Source organism: Salmo salar, chromosome 26 (assembly GCF_965601325.2).
Source record: "Salmo salar chromosome 26, fSalSal1, whole genome shotgun sequence".
Lineage (NCBI taxonomy): Eukaryota > Metazoa > Chordata > Actinopteri > Salmoniformes > Salmonidae > Salmo > Salmo salar.
This window is the reverse complement of record NC_138316.1, coordinates 42,409,850-42,427,894: the sequence shown is the minus strand read 5'-3', so window position 1 is coordinate 42,427,894 and position 18,045 is coordinate 42,409,850. Positions and strand designations below refer to the sequence as shown.

At 41.1% G+C, this 18,045-nt stretch overlaps 1 protein-coding gene across 1 annotated transcript in view; it reads left to right on the top strand.

Annotated features, from left to right (window-relative positions):
- LOC106562707 (integrin alpha-11) overlaps positions 1 to 18,045 on the top strand; it is a 141,539-nt gene that overhangs the window by 12,701 nt on the left and 110,793 nt on the right. Inside the window, exon 2 of the mRNA XM_045708429.2 lies at positions 5,610 to 5,721. Within this exon, the coding sequence (XP_045564385.1) occupies positions 5,610 to 5,721 (112 nt within the window). The remainder of the gene's footprint in view (positions 1 to 5,609; positions 5,722 to 18,045) is intronic.

The following is an 18,045-nucleotide window of genomic DNA, read 5'->3' as shown; positions in this document are numbered from 1 at the left end:
GGCACCCTCATTTGTTGACTTCTGTGATCGAAAAAGCCTTGGTTTCATGCATGTCAACATCAGATGCCTCCTCCCTAAGTTCGTTTTACTCACTGCTTTAGCACACTCCGCCAACCCTGATGTCCTTGCCGTGTCTGAATCCTGGCTTAGGAAGGCCACCAAAAATTCTGAGATTTCCATACCCAACTACAACATTTTTCATCAAGATAGAACTACCAAAGGGGGAGGAGTTGCAATCTACTGCAGAGATAGCCTGCAAAGTTCTGTCATACTTTCCAGGTCTATACCCAAACAGTTCGAACTTCTAATTTGAAAAATTAAATCTCTCCAGAAATAAGTCTCTCACTGTTGCCGCCTGCTATCGACCCTCCTCCGCTCCCAGCTGTGCCCCGGACACCATTTGTGAATTGATCGCCCCCCATCTAGCCTCAGAGTTCGTTCTGTTAGGTGACCTAAACTGAGATATGCTTAACACCCCGGCAGTCCTACAATTTAAGCTAGATGCCCTCAATCTCACACAAATCATCAAGGAACCCACCAGGTACAACCCCAAATCCGTAAACATGGGCACCCTCATAGACGTTATCCTGACCAACTTGCCCTCCAAAATACACCTCCGCTGTTTTCAATCAGGATCTCAGCGATCACTGCCTCATTGCCTGTATCCGCTATGGGCCTGCGGTCAAACGACCACCCCTTATCACTGTCAAACGCTCCCTAAAACACTTCTGCGAGCAGGCCTTTCTAATCGACCTGGCCCGGGTATCCTAGAAGGATATTGACCTCATCCCGTCAGTCGAGGATGCCTGGTCATTCTTTAAAAGTAATTTCCTCACCATCTTAGATAAGCATGCCCCATTCCAAAAATGCAGAACTAAGAACAGATATAGCCCTTGGTTCACTCCAGACCTGACTGCCCTTGACCAGCACAAAAACATCCTGTGGCGAACTGCAATAGCATCGAATAGTCCCCGTGATAGGCAACTGTTCAGGGAAGTCAGGAACCAATACACGCAGTCAGTCAGGAAAGCAAAGGCTAGCTTTTTCAGGCAGAAATTTGCATCCTGTAGCTCTAACTCCAAAAAGTTTTGGGACACTGTAAAGTCCATGGAGAACAAGAGCACCCCCTCCCAGCTGCCCACTGCACTGAGGCTAGGTAACACGGTCACCACCGATAAATCCATGATAATCAAAAATGTCAATAAGCATTTCTCAACGGCTGGCCATGCCTTCCTCCTGGCTACTCCAACCCCTGCCAACAGCTCCGCCCTCACCAACTTTAAACATCAGCTATCTGAGCAGCTAACCGATCGCTGCAGCTGTACATAGCCCATCTGTACATTGCCCACCCGTCTGCCTACCTCATCACCTTACTGTTTTTATTTTATTTACTTTTCTGGTCTTTTGCACACCTAACTGTATGTCATTAATGCACATCACATGCACATCATCATATGCTCATTTATCACTCCAGTGTTAATCTGCTAAATTGTAATTATTTGCTCCTATGGCCTATTTATTGCCTACCTCCTCATGCCTTTCGCACACACTGTATATAGACTTTCTTTTTTCTACTGTATCATTGACTTGTTTATTGTGTTATTGGCTTGTTTGTGAACTCCATGTGTAACTCTGTGTTGTTGTCTGTGTCACACTGCTTTGCTTTATCTTGGCCAGGTCGCAGTTGTAAATGAGAACTTGTTCTTAACTTGCCTACCTGGTTAAATAAAGGTGACATAAATAAAAAACATTTACCACAGAGAAAAAAGGATCACTTGACTTGACCCTCAGAGCCTAACAGATTGTAGAGCTGTATAGAGAGGACTGAGAGTGGGGTTTAGGGTATTCAAAATAGGCCCTACTGTGTTGATGTAAGAGAAGGGGGGGGCTTGTCCTGGGGTCTGTTTTTGTGTGCTCTATGAAATCCATCTCTTCAGCTCACTGGGATGGGATCTGACTGCTCACTGTGTTGGGTTCTGACTGCTCACTGGGCTGGGTTCTGACTGCTCACTGGGTTGGGTTCTGACCACTCACTGGGATGGGTTCTGACTGCTCAAGGTGCTGGGTTCTGACTGCTCACTGGGTTGGGTTCTGACTGCTCACTGGGTTGGGTTCTGACTGCTCACTGGGCTGGGTTCTGACTGCTCACAGGGCTGGGTTCTGACTGTTCACAGGGTTGGGTTCTGAGTGCTCACAGGGTTGGGTTCTGAGTGCTCACTGGGCTGGGTTCTGAGTGCTCACTGGGCTGGGTTCTGACTGCTCACAGGGCTGGGTTCTGACTGCTAACTGGGTTGGGTTCTGACTACTCACTGGGCTGGGTTCTGACTACTCACTGGGCTGGGTTCTGACTTTTCTTTTTCAAGTAATAGTACTCTAACTGTATGTCATTAAGCGTGATGACTTTTAAAGCTGTCTCTTTCATCCTCTTGGTCCTTCTCAATTTCTCTCTCTATTTTCTGCTCTACTTCCAAGGAAGAGTGTTATATCACTGTCATCACAAGCTGGCTCATAGCCCTTTACCTCAGACAAGAAAAATTGCAATGAAATGTAAATCCCAACATGAACCCTGACCTTACAGTAGCCAAGACGTCTGTCTTCCACTGTATATAATATAGAGATAAAGTGGTGTGAGACCTGAGACCGGTGAAACGAAGACACTGTATACAGCTGGAGATGAAAGAGAAGATAGATGAATGAAGAGCCAGATTGAAAGGAAGTTATGTTGATGAAGATTATGTTTTCCGTCGTGCTCTCTCCTCTCTGTCAAGAAGATCAGTTCATATCTTCCATCTCCTCAAAAAACGTTTGCTTGCTGCTTGCTTCCTCCGGTGGAAATAAAAAATCCACATGACGTTGTTTTCATTAATAAGCCATTTTGGGTAACTTGGTGACAGCGAGAAAAGCTGAAAAAGTATCATCTCTGATACGCGTTTTAATTGAATCCAGAAGGGAATTGCGTTTTCCAATAATGCTCTTAGTGTCCAGAGGAAGTGAGGAGAATTAATCTACACCATCACAAATCCGGTCTGTCTTTTGATCAGTTCCCATAGTTGTGTTTGCGGTCCTTTGATTTTGTTCATTGAGATGAATTTGTCTTGTCTGTGAATTATGGTTCCCACATGGTCTAATCAGGGTTTCACCACAGTGCTTAAAACGCTCTGCTCAACTTCTACCAGAAATAAACAGCTGGGAAGGCATGTGGGTTGCAATTATTGATCTTTCTCAGCTCAGCACCTGTGGTAGATCTCTAAATCTGATCTCACGTACAGAAAAAAATGAAGGCGGTCGAATTTGACTGGGAAGGGAATTCCCTACCCTGATGTGAGCATCGTACTGGTCAGTCATCATCTGATGAAGAGTGATCTGCCAATCAGAGGGCTGCTGCCTGGCATCAGTATTCTAGATGCCATCTCCAGCCTTTATGCCGTTAAGCAAGGCACTCAGTGTGTTTGTCTCGGAGTGTTGGTAGAAAACAAATAGATTAATTTACGTTTCCTCAGAATAGGACAATAAGGTATGCTTCTGTTCTTGTTGTAAAGTCTTGTCTTAGCCAAGTACAACGGCAATAACCTTAAATAAGTGTTATTCAGTGTAGATCAGTGCTATTGTGTAAATGGCCTGACTTTAGTGTTACATTAAGTGCTACAAAATGTTGACATCTAGTAAAAGGAAATCTATTTTGGTATTTGTTTCATTAGTCCATTGTTGATATAGTTCCAAAATGTTTTGCAATGTCAGCAATCAAGTTTCAAAGACATACTGTACATCTCAAAATACAGAAATACAGTCGGTATGATGCATTTTGTATCCCGGCCGTATTTCTGTATTTAAAGAAAATAAGTTAATATAGTTTTTCTGTGGAGTTTTCCTTTAATATACTTTGTATACAGTATGTCCATTTAAATGAGCAGGATGGAAATATCCATGTAAGCTGCTACATGATTTCAGCATCCAGTCTTCTGCACTGTAACGTGAATGATCAACTTCAATATAGCTACTACCGCTTATCTTCAGACAAAACCTTCAGCCATCCATCCACCCCTTTCAATATGACTACTACTGCTTCTCCTCACACAAAACCTTCAGCCATCCATCCACCCCTTTCAATATGACTACTACCACTTCTCCACACACAAAACCTTCAGCCATCCATCCACCCCTTTCAAAATGACTACTACCGCTTCTCCTCACACAAAACCTTCAGCCATCCATCCACCCCTTTCAATATGACTACTACCGCTTCTCCTCACACAAAACCTTCAGCCATCCATCCACCCCTTTCAATATGACTACTACCGCTTCTCCTCACACAAAACTTTCAGCCATCCATCCACCCCTTTCAATATGACTACTACCGCTTCTCTTCACACAAAACCTTCAGCCATCCATCCACCCCTTTCAATATGACTACTACCGCTTCTCTTCACACAAAACCTTCAGCCATCCATCCACCCCTTTCAATATGACTACTACCGCTTCTCCTCACACAAAACCTTCAGCCATCCATCCACCCCTTTCAATATGACTACTACTGCTTCTCCTCACACAAAACCTTCAGCCATCCATCCACCCCTTCCATCCACCCTCACGCAGACTGAGCAATGTCAATCAAACTCAGTGACAGACAGCTCGACTGTTTACCTACAGCCCCTACAGTGTAAAATATCTGCTTGCCTTTCGGGACAAGGCTCTGTTTACAGTGAGCAATTATCATTCTGACATGACATCACGAGACCTCCATGGCTATGTTTGTTTCTGTACGAGATACTTAAGGTGCTGGAGTCCAGGTGTCATGGCCTAGAGATATTCCAAGGGAAAATTCTATAGTTTTATTGGATCAGAGGCATCAGCGGTAGCCTGTTTTCAATAGCACCTTAGAGGCTGCGGCCTATATACATAGACTTGAAATCACTGGCCACTAGTCCACTAATGGAACACTAGTCACTTTAATAATAATTTTTACATATTTTGCATTACTCATCTTATTTGTATATAATGTATTCTATTCTATTCTACTGTGTTTTAGTCTATGCCGCTCCAACATTGCTAGTCCAAATATTTATATATTTTTAATTCCATTCCTTTACTTTAGATTTGTGTGTATTGTTGTGAAATTGTTAGATATTACTCACTAGATATTACTGCACTGTTGGAGCTACAAACACAAGCATTTGGCTACACCTGCAATAACATCTGCTAAACATGTGTATGTGACCAATACAATATGACTTGATTTGAATATCGAGACAAGACGAACACCCTCTCTGGCATGCTATCTCTGTATTCTTCTTGCACAAGGTGGCTACAAAGTCAGCATCAAAATGGCCGCCTTCCGGCTAATTACAGCTGTGATGCTCTTGGTACCGCTGGGTGAAAGTCTCAAACCCACACATGTCCTGTTTCTGATGAAACTCCCATCTATCGCTTCGAGTTTGTGTAACTTGGCTGATGTTAATGTTCTAACCAGCATGAAGTCTTTCTGCTGCACTTCAGGTCACAGGCAAAAAATGACCGTTTTTTCGGAAATGGCTGTCGTAGCCAGTAAATATAATGTGCTGTCCAAGCATGCTATTAATGGCATGTGTTTGCCTTGCTGTGTCTGTTTCCAGGGCTCCATGATGGTTTCAACATTGACACCAAGAACCACAGGATCATCAAGGGTCCCAAGCAGGCCCAATTTGGATACACTGTGCAGCAGCACGTTGCCGGGGGACAAAAGTGGTAAGACGATTATTTACATTTTATACAACGGGTGGGTCAAATCCTGAATGCTGATTGGTTAAAACTGCATTCCAGTTGATGTCTATTCCACAAGTTACCACCGGCTAAATATATGATGTTAAAATGCCTATTTACTCTGTTCCATCTGACTGCACAATCCACTGTCTCATCAGCCCAGCCACGCAATTTATAAACTTGATCTCCACCATAAAAAGCATCTAGAGCTCACATTTCTTTTAGACTGACATTTTGTATAAACCTTGCTGCCTGTCTCTCCAAAATTTGCAACATTGTTTCAATATTCAAATTGGATCTCCAGCTGTACCATAGTAATGAACATGTAGGGAGTCGGGATGAGACAGACAGGCAGGCAACGTTTCTCAGCCAGTCGAAATCATGAATCAGCTAGCATCATTTGTATGGATATATACAAAGGAATGTCAACTGAAAAAAGATCAAACAAACTGAAGTGCAACTAGTTTGCAGTCTTTCCAGCTTCAGTTTGAAGTGATTGTGTTAGCTGTGTTGTTAGCTTGCTCCTCTACCACATTATCACTTAAATGTGTGTTTCTCATTTACTTGATGTACTTTGTCACTTCACTGACTTTCAACTGCTTTGAGGTGAGGTACTGTAAGCATGCTTTAAGGACTCTGCTAACAGGGGTCTTGCCACAGCTTTTAATTTACACTGTGATGTGAAATGCTAAGCCAAACATAGCTAAATAAACAAACACAACTCTTGGGTTGCTGACTCTCCAGGTCCATATAGTACTGTCTCAGAATCTAAAAGACGAGGTGAATTTCAAACAATCCCCAAAGTGACTCCTGAGAGAATCTGTTTGGGTGCATTGTTTTAACTATTCGGAGGTAACAACCTCCTCACGTTGCAGAGAGCGATGGTTAAAGTCAGGTAAAAGATGAAGTAGATTTACTGTTCAACGTCTCCCAGTGCTGACACACACAGCATTGTTACTGTCTGTCTCGGGTCTCTGGAGCCAGACAGGGAGATGTATCCGTTTCACTGCCAGGAAAGACAGCGAGCCATTTCTCCTGTAGTGTGGATTTGCCTGTCATGATTTGTGCCTTGCAACACAAATTTAGCTCCTGAGCCGGACTTTCACATTCATCATATTACCTCATAGCAGACACTGACTGGTTCTAAACACTGTTATTAGGCCAACTGGCACTGCGGTGATTGGGATTCATCGCTGGCATACTTTGTATGTCTGCTGGCCAGGGCTACACTGGAGCGACGCCCAGTTCCAGCTGTGTGTGCTGCTGTGCGCGCACACACACACGCACACACACACACACACACACACACACGCGCACACACACACATTTATCCACATTCTTTCATTGAATTTAGACTTGGGAAACCAGGTACGTTCTCCTGTATCATCATGTGGTTTATTACCAATGTGTAAATACATAGAGTCAGTGGGAAGATGAACAACACAGCTAAATAAACAAACAAAAATACTCAAATAAATAAATCATAAGAAAATAAAATATTGTCTACAAATAAGGCATAACTTAATAAGCTATTAGGTCTTCTAATAGTTCTAATTCAATAATCAATTTCAGGAGTCTTTTTGCCCCTTATACATTTCAATGTCTCTAAGTAATTTAGTCATTGTTTTTGAAAAACAATAAGCAAAGGCTGTGTTTTTATGCATTTACTTTTATGAATATAAAATGTACCAAAAATAAGCAGAACATTCAATAGAAAATTCTATGTTCTTATCTTCCATTATTATACCGAAAGTTACATTATATCTATTAAACTGGGTTCCTGGAAAGATTTTTGTTTCTAACCAGACATACATGTTTTTTTAATACCGGCTGCATTTCTGTATTTTCTAAGTGATATATCTTAAACACTTGATTGCTGACATTCATTTTTTGGGGGGGGATGTGTTGCTGTTAACACAAATTAAAACCAAATGGTCTGTTATTTACATTTCTGAGTCACAAACACATTCCCCTTGTCTAACACATTCCCCTCGTTTAAATACATTCCCCTCGTCTAAACACATTCCCCTCGTCTAACACATTCCCCTCGTCTAACACATTCCCCTCGTCTAACACATTCCCCTTGTCTAACACATTCCCCTCGTTTAAATACATTCCCCTCGTCTAAACACATTCCCCTCGTCTAACACATTCCCCTCGTCTAACACATTCACCTCGTCTAACACATTCCCCTTGTCTAACACATTCCCATCGTCTAACACATTGCCCTTGTCTAATACATTCCCCTTGTCAAACACATTCCCCTTGTCAAACACATTCCCCTTCTCTAACACATTCCCCTTCTCTAACACATTCCCCTTGTTTAAATACATTCCCCTTGTCTAACACATTCCCCTTGTTTAAATACATTCCCCTTGTCTAACACATTCCCCTTGTCTAACACATTCCCCTTGTTTAAATACATTCCCCTTGTCAAACACATTCCCCTTGTCAAACACATTCCCCTTGTCAAACACATTCCCCTTGTCTAACACATTCCCCTTCTCTAACACATTCCCCTTCTCTAACACATTCCCCTTGTTTAAATACATTCCCCTCGTCTAACACATTACCCTTGTCTAATACATTCCCCTTGTCAAACACATTCCCCTTGTTTAAATACATTCCCCTTGTTTAAATACATTCCCCTTGTCTAACACATTCCCCTTCTCTAACACATTCCCCTTGTTTAAATACATTCCCCTTGTCTAACACATTCCCCTTGTTTAAATACATTCCCCTTGTCTAACACATTCCCCTTGTCTAACACATTCCCCTTGTTTAAATACATTCCCCTTGTCAAACACATTCCCCTTGTCAAACACATTCCCCTTGTCTAACACATTCCCCTTGTTTAAATACATTCCCCTTGTCAAACACATTCCCCTTGTCTAACACATTCCCCTTGTCTAACACATTCCCCTTGTCTAACACATCCCCCTTGTCTAACACATTCCCCTTGTCTAACACATCCCCCTTGTTTAAATACATTCCCCTTGTCTAACACATTCCCCTTGTCTAACACATCCCCCTTGTTTAAATACATTCCCCTTGTCTAACACATTCCCCTTGTCTAACACATTCCCCTTGTCTAACACATCCCCCTTGTTTAACACATTCCCCTTGTCTAACACATCCCCCTTGTTTAAATACATCCCCCTTGTTTAAATACATTCCCATTGTCTAACACATTCCCCTTGTCTAACACATTCCCCTTGTCTAACACATCCCCCTTGTCTAACACATCCCCATTGTTTAAATACATTCCCCTTGTCTAACACATTCCCCTTGTCTAACACATTCCCCTTGTCTAACACATCCCCCTTGTCTAACACATCCCCATTGTTTAAATACATTCCCCTTGTCTAACACATTCCCCTTGTTTAAATACATTCCCCTTGTCTAACACATTCCCCTTGTCTAACACATCCCCCTTGTTTAAATACATTCCCCTTGTCTAACACATTCCCCTTGTCTAACACATTCCCCTTGTCTAACACATTCCCCGTGTTTAAATACATTCCCCTTGTCTAACACATTCCCCTTGTTTAAATACATTCCCCTTGTCTAACACATTCCCCTTGTCTAACACATTCCCCTTGTCTAACACATCCCCCTTGTTTAAATACATTCCCCTTGTTTAAATACATTCCCCTTGTCTAACACATTCCCCTTGTCTAACACATTCCCCTTGTTTAAATACATTCCCCTTGTCAAACACATTCCCCTTGTCTAACACATTCCCCTTCTCTAACACATTCCCCTTGTTTAAATACATTCCCCTTGTCTAACACATCCCCCTTGTCTAACACATTCCCCTTGTCTAACACATTCCCCTTGTCTAACACATTCCCCTTGTCTAACACATCCCCCTTGTTTAAATACATTCCCCTTGTCTAACACATTCCCCTTGTCTAACACATCCCCCTTGTTTAAATACATTCCCCTTGTCTAACACATTCCCCTTGTCTAACACATTGCCCTTGTCTAACACATTCCCCTTGTTTAAATACATTCCCCTTGTCTAACACATTCCCCTTGTCTAACACATTCCCCTTGTCTAACACATCCCCCTTGTTTAAATACATCCCCCTTGTTTAAATACATTCCCATTGTCTAACACATTCCCCTTGTCTAACACATTCCCCTTGTCTAACACATTCCCCGTGTTTAAATACATTCCCCTTGTCTAACACATTCCCCTTGTTTAAATACATTCCCCTTGTCTAACACATTCCCCTTGTCTAACACATTCCCCTTGTCTAACACATCCCCCTTGTTTAAATACATTCCCCTTGTTTAAATACATTCCCCTTGTCTAACACATTCCCCTTGTCTAACACATTCCCCTTGTTTAAATACATTCCCCTTGTCTAACACATTCCCCTTGTCTAACACATTCCCCTTCTCTAACACATTCCCCTTGTTTAAATACATTCCCCTTGTCTAACACATTCCCCTTGTTTAAATACATTCCCCTTGTCTAACACATTTCCCTTGTTTAAATACATTCCCCTTGTCAAACACATTCCCCTTGTCAAACACATTCCCCTTGTCAAACACATTCCCCTTGTCTAACACATTCCCCTTGTCTAACACATTCCCCTTGTTTAAATACATTCCCCTTGTCTAACACATTCCCCTTGTCTAACACATCCCCCTTGTTTAAATACATTCCCCTTGTCTAACACATTCCCCTTGTCTAACACATTCCCCTTGTCTAACACATTCCCGTGTTAAACATTCCCCTTGTCTAACACATTCCCCGTGTTTAAATACATTCCCCTTGTCTAACACATTCCCCTTGTTTAAATACATTCCCCTTGTCTAACACATTCCCCTTGTCTAACACATTCCCCTTGTCTAACACATCCCCCTTGTTTAAATACATTCCCCTTGTTTAAATACATTCCCCTTGTCTAACACATTCCCCTTGTCTAACACATTCCCCTTGTTTAAATACATTCCCCTTGTCAAACACATTCCCCTTCTCTAACACATTCCCCTTGTTTAAATACATTCCCCTTGTCTAACACATCCCCCTTGTCTAACACATTCCCCTTGTCTAACACATTCCCCTTGTCTAACACATTCCCCTTGTCTAACACATCCCCCTTGTTTAAATACATTCCCCTTGTCTAACACATTCCCCTTGTCTAACACATCCCCCTTGTTTAAATACATTCCCCTTGTCTAACACATTCCCCTTGTCTAACACATTCCCCTTGTCTAACACATCCCCCTTGTTTAAATACATTCCCCTTGTCTAACACATTCCCCTTGTCTAACACATTCCCCTTGTCTAACACATCCCCCTTGTTTAAATACATCCCCCTTGTTTAAATACATTCCCATTGTCTAACACATTCCCCTTGTCTAACACATTCCCCTTGTCTAACACATTCCCCGTGTTTAAATACATTCCCCTTGTCTAACACATTCCCCTTGTTTAAATACATTCCCCTTGTCTAACACATTCCCCTTGTCTAACACATTCCCCTTGTCTAACACATCCCCCTTGTTTAAATACATTCCCCTTGTCTAACACATTCCCCTTGTCTAACACATTCCCCTTGTCTAACACATTCCCCTTGTTTAAATACATTCCCCTTGTCTAACACATTCCCCTTGTCTAACACATTCCCCTTCTCTAACACATTCCCCTTGTCTAACACATTCCCCTTGTTTAAATACATTCCCCTTGTCTAACACATTCCCCTTGTTTAAATACATTCCCCTTGTCAAACACATTCCCCTTGTCAAACACATTCCCCTTGTCAAACACATTCCCCTTGTCTAACACATTCCCCTTGTTTAAATACATTCCCCTCGTCTAACACATTGCCCTTGTCTAATACATTCCCCTTGTAAAACACATTCCCCTTGTTTAAATACATTCCCCTTGTTTAAATACATTCCCCTTGTCTAACACATTCCCCTTCTCTAACACATTCCCCTTGTTTAAATACATTCCCCTTGTCTAACACATTCCCCTTGTTTAAATACATTCCCCTTGTCTAACACATTCCCCTTGTCTAACACATTCCCCTTGTCTAACACATTCCCCTTGTTTAAATACATTCCCCTTGTCAAACACATTCCCCTTGTCAAACACATTCCCCTTGTCTAACACATTCCCCTTGTCTAACACATTCCCCTTGTCAAACACATTCCCCTTGTCTAACACATTCCCCTTGTCTAACACATTCCCCTTGTTTAAATACATTCCCCTTGTCTAACACATTCCCCTTGTCTAACACATCCCCCTTGTTTAAATACATTCCCCTTGTCAAACACATTCCCCTTGTCTAACACATTCCCCTTGTTTAAATACATTCCCCTTGTCAAACACATTCCCCTTGTCTAACACATTCCCCTTGTTTAAATACATTCCCCTTGTCAAACACATTCCCCTTGTCAAACACATTCCCCTTGTCTAACACATTCCCCTTCTCTAACACATTCCCCTTGTTTAAATACATTCCCCTCGTCTAACACATTGCCCTTGTCTAATACATTCCCCTTGTCAAACACATTCCCCTTGTTTAAATACATTCCCCTTGTTTAAATACATTCCCCTTGTCTAACACATTCCCCTTCTCTAACACATTCCCCTTCTCTAACACATTCCCCTTGTCTAACACATCCCCCTTGTCTAACACATTCCCCTTGTCTAACACATTCCCCTTGTTTAAATACATTCCCCTTGTCTAACACATTCCCCTTGTCTAACACATCCCCCTTCTTTAAATACATTCCCCTTGTCTAACACATTCCCCTTGTCTAACACATTCCCCTTGTCTAACACATTCCCCTTGTTTAAATACATTCCCCTTGTCTAACACATTCCCCTTGTCTAACACATTCCCCTTGTCTAACACATCCCCCTTGTTTAAATACATCCCCCTTGTTTAAATACATTCCCATTGTCTAACACATTCCCCTTGTCTAACACATTCCCCTTGTCTAACACATCCCCCTTGTCTAACACATCCCCCTTGTCTAACACATCCCCATTGTTTAAATACATTCCCCTTGTCTAACACATTCCCCTTGTCTAACACATTCCCCTTGTCTAACACATTCCCCTTGTCTAACACATCCCCATTGTTTAAATACATTCCCCTTGTTTAAATACATTCCCCTTGTCTAACACATTCCCCTTGTCTAACACATCCCCCTTGTTTAAATACATTCCCCTTGTCTAACACATTCCCCTTGTCTAACACATTCCCCTTGTCTAACACATTCCCCGTGTTTAAATACATTCCCCTTGTCTAACACATCCCCCTTGTTTAAATACATTCCCCTTGTCTAACACATTCCCCTTGTCTAACACATCCCCCTTGTTTAAATACATTCCCCTTGTCTAACACATTCCCCTTGTCTAACACATTCCCCTTGTTTACATACAGAACATGTTCATTTCCAGTATTAATTTTACAGGACTGTTGTTGGTTAAATCTTTATTTATCTATATTTGTGTGTATATATTGTGTGCAGTTTACCTGCACACAATATTTGATACAGTATTATGTATGATTGTAGAATCCAAAAAGCTTTTTAAAAGCCTAACTTTGCAAAAGTGAAAAGGACAGACATTATTTGCAATAAGGATCATGTGACATCACTGAGTACAGATTTCTCAATACAGTGACACCAGTGTGTATACAGCCCCATGGTGAGATGGATATGGTATTTTATGTCTCTGCATGACAACTCACCCATGCTCTCTTGCCGTGTGTGTGTGTGTGTGTGTGTGTGTGTGTGTGTGTGTGTGTGTGTGTGTGTGTGTGTGTGTGTGTGTGTGTCTGCGCTGAAACGAGACAGGAGCGGGAGCAGTGCATGTTACCATGGTGCTAGTTGCAGCTACAAGATGAAGAAGAGCGATTGCAGTTGACAAGCTCAGTATAGTAGAGCGTATGTTTCACTGGATTGGACTTTAATCAGATGCTCTGATAGAGAATGAAATGGCAGGCCAACCATGTCAGACAAGCATCACAATATGAAGTACACATTCTTAGTCGACATGATCGACATGCTAACTTAGCCTTATGCTTGGGACACTGTCAGGCACAAAACCCACAGAAACACTGAAAATCCAGTGTATTTATGGCGTAGAACGCTGCTCAGTCTACCATGCCTACTTGTCCCATAGAAAAAGGTCTCATGAGGTTGACATGTGAGGAATATGGCTCTCAAGAGAGGACTCACACGTCTGAGGTAACTGTGCGCTGAGACAGATAAACACAGACATTTTGGAATGAGGCACAACAACTTTGGCTGTGTTCTTTATAAACAACATGGCTCCAGGAATAATACAGTTTGGAATGGGATTCATGGAAGTCCTTCCAGGGTTTACAGCATTTCATATTCCAATGCAAGTCCATTACAAGTGTAATGCTGTGAAACTATATTCAAAATGACTTTTTGTTAAACTGAGGAAACTTTTGTTGGGATTATCTAGAAACGACATGGTTTATCCTTCGCTCGGGGGCTACGCTAAAACATCAGCGATTGTTCCACAGTAACTACACATTAGTTCCACGTTAATAAAGGTTGGATAACACTGTAATAACATGTTAATAAAGGCTGGATAACACGAATAACACGTTAATTAAGGCTGGATAACACTGTAATAACACGTTAAGGCTGGATTACACTGTAATAACACGTTAATTAAGGCTCAATTACACTGTAATAACATGTTAATAAAGGTTGGATAACACTGTAATAACATGTTAATAAAGGCTGGATAACACGAATAACACGTTAATTAAGGCTGGATAACACTGTAATAACACGTTAAGGCTGGATTACACTGTAATAACACGTTAATTAAGGCTGGATTACACTGTAATAACACGTTAATTAAGGCTGGATTACACTGTAATAACACGTTAATAAAGGCTGGATTACACTGTAATAACACGTTAATTAAGGCTGGATTACACTGTACTAACACGTTAATTAAGGCTGGATTACACTGTACTAACACGTTAATAAAGGCTGGATTACACTGTAATAACACGTTAATTAAGACTGGATAACACTGTAATAACACGTTAATTAAGGCTGGATTACACTGTAATAACACGTTAATAAAGGCTGGATTACACTGTAATAACATGTTAATTAAGGCTGGATTACACTGTAATAACACGTTAATTAAGGCTGGATAACACTGTAATAACACGTTAATTAAGGCTGGATAACACTGTAGTAACATGTTAATAAAGGCTGGATAACACTGTAATAACACATTAATAAAGGCTGGATTACACTGTAATTACACGTTAATAAAGGCTGGATTACACTGTAATTACACGGTTAATAAAGGCTGGATTACACTGTAATAACACGGTTAATAAAGGCTGGATTACACTGTAATAACACGGTTAATAAAGGCTGGATTACACTGTAATAACACGGTTAATAAAGGCTGGATTACACTGTAATAACACATTAATAAAGGCTGGATTACACTGTAATAACACATTAATAAAGGCTGGATAACACTGTAATAACACATTAATAAAGGCTGGATTACACTGTAATAACACGTTAATAAAGGCTGGATAACACTGTAATAACACGTTAATTAAGGCTGGATAACACTCTAATAACACGTTAATTAAGGCTGGATAACACTCTAATAACACGTTAAGGCTGGATTACACTGTAATAACACGTTAATTAAGGCTGGATTACACTGTAATAACACGTTAATTAAGGCTGGATTACACTGTAATAACACGTTAATAAAGGCTGGATTACACTGTAATAACACGTTAATTAAGGCTGGATTACACTGTAATAACACGTTAATTAAGGCTGGATTACACTGTAATAACACGTTAATTAAGGCTGGATTTACACTGTAATAACACGTTAATTAAGGCTGGATTACACTGTAATAACACGTTAATTAAGGCTGGATTACACTGTAATAACACATTAATAAAGGCTGGATAACACTGTAATAACACGTTAATTAAGGCTGGATTACACTGTAATAACATTAATAAAGACTGGCTAACACTAATTACACGGTTAATAAAGGCTGGATTACACTGTAATAACATGTTAATAAAGGCTGAATTACACTGTAATAATGTTAATAAAGGCTGAATTACACTGTAATAACATGTTAATAAAGGCTGGATAACACTGTAATAACACGGTTAATAAAGGCTGGATAACACTGTAATAACACGGTTAATAAAGGCTGGCAAACACTGTAATAACACATTAATAAAGGCTGGATTACAGTGTAATAACACATTAATAAAGGCTGGATTACAGTGTAATAACACATTAATAAAGGCTGGATTACACTGTAATAACACATTGATACATGCTGAATAACACTGTAATAACAAACTCTAACCACTATGACCCACTTCCCTACTATAGAGACTCTCTTAAGGCTCGCACACATCACACCAAATGTGTCTCTAATGTTCGTCTGATCGTTCAGCATGCTGTTTTAGGTACCATCTGCTGTAGAAATCTAACTGCTAAATTTGTCACGGGATTCTACATGTAAAATTTGTGAGCACTCTGTTTACAAATTACCTTCAGAGGTGCTAAGAACTGTCGGCCAGCAAATGCTATTGGTGCGTCTGAGCCCTTAGGGCCCGGTAGCAGCGCCCAGGCCGGCCCACAGCCGACCCAGTCAGTTACTGATTTCCGGAGCATAGCGGGGGAGTGTTTTAATGGTGATGGTTGGAGGGAAGTTGGCAACACTAGCTAGTGTCATGACGTTGGCCTGTGGGTAAGGTTTATGACCCCCCCCCCCCCCATAAATACCTTTCTCTCTTCCCCTCTCTGAATCTACTGAAGGACGTGAATAGCCTGTGTTAAATATAGAGAGTCTGAGAACATCAAACAAATGGGGAAAAGGAACCATATTTTGGTAATAAAACCAGTTGGAAATATGCTTGATAACGTAATGAGTATGGATTTCATTTCAGTTGTCATCTGAGACATTATGATTGATGACAGGACGACATAAACTGTACCTGGGAAAGTATCCACCCTCTAGTTATCAGAGTCACATGGAATTGTTATGCAATTGAAATGTTTGATATTGAAAATGTTTGTTAGGAGATGAAATGTAATTTTAGCTTCCAAACGAGAGAATTGGGTTTTCATAAGGAAAGTGCCCTGCTCGATCAGTGGCCCAACCCTGTGAAGAGACAGCGGTTATAAACGATGAAACACCTCCCTCCCCCTCTCCACTATATAATCCTTTGACGAAAAGATAACCACGTTGTTCCAGTACGGGAGGTCTGCAGCCTCTACGTTAGAAGGACACACATGTCAAGTACAGAACTAAGCCAACCTCGGCGTGAGCTCTGGTATGAACTGGTATGAACTTTGAGCTTATTCACTACAGAAGTGCTACTTCCTAGCCGTTGAGTTAGCAGCGGCCGCTGCTAACGTGGGTTAGGAAAGGACGGACGACGGATCCAGTCTAACAACCAGACGAAGATACCACCACGTATCCAATGGACCACCATTGACATTCTTCCGAAAACAGGGAGATCTGTTGGCCAACCCGGCCAGCATCTATGACCAACCTACCGAAGCGCAGCTCAGAGTAAATATTTATTGCATTTTCCTTTTCCAAATGGGCGGTAATTTAGAATGCATAAGATAATGTATTTACGATAGCATAGCTGCTGTTTCTCTGTTCCTAAATCTTCCCGCTCTTTCATTCAAGCCCAACCCCCTTTCCTTTGTGTAACCAGCCGTCATATCTGTTCCGTCTACCGGGACGTTTTCTGTATGACATCATTGTATTCCGTGTATTTGTAATTCTGTGTGATTAGTTAGGTATTTAGTAAATAAATAATTAAACCCAATTTTGTATTGCTGATTCAACTTCTTAGCCAGGGTTCGTGAAGATAACCAAGAATTTACAACTTTCATTATGAGACTGAAAATAATACAAGGGTTAATATTGACTGCTATCGATGTAAAATATTACAAAGTATTTTAAGAGTTTATTCGGAAGATAACGGCTCTATAAACATTCTTCCGTGGTGCCCCGACTTTCTAGTTAATTACATTTACATGATTAGCTTAATCAGGTAATATTAATTACAGAGAAATCATTTTATAAGTTAGCATGTCATATCACTTAATCCGGCATAGCCAAAGACACGACACTAGTCAGCTGTGGGTTGTGTAGCAAAGGAGTCCAAGGATATGAAGGGAGTGTGTGAGCTTCTCCCTGCTTCATCGTGAGGCGAAAGACAGAATTCTTCCATCTGTTCAGTCTTCAGGACCCTGAAGACTGCT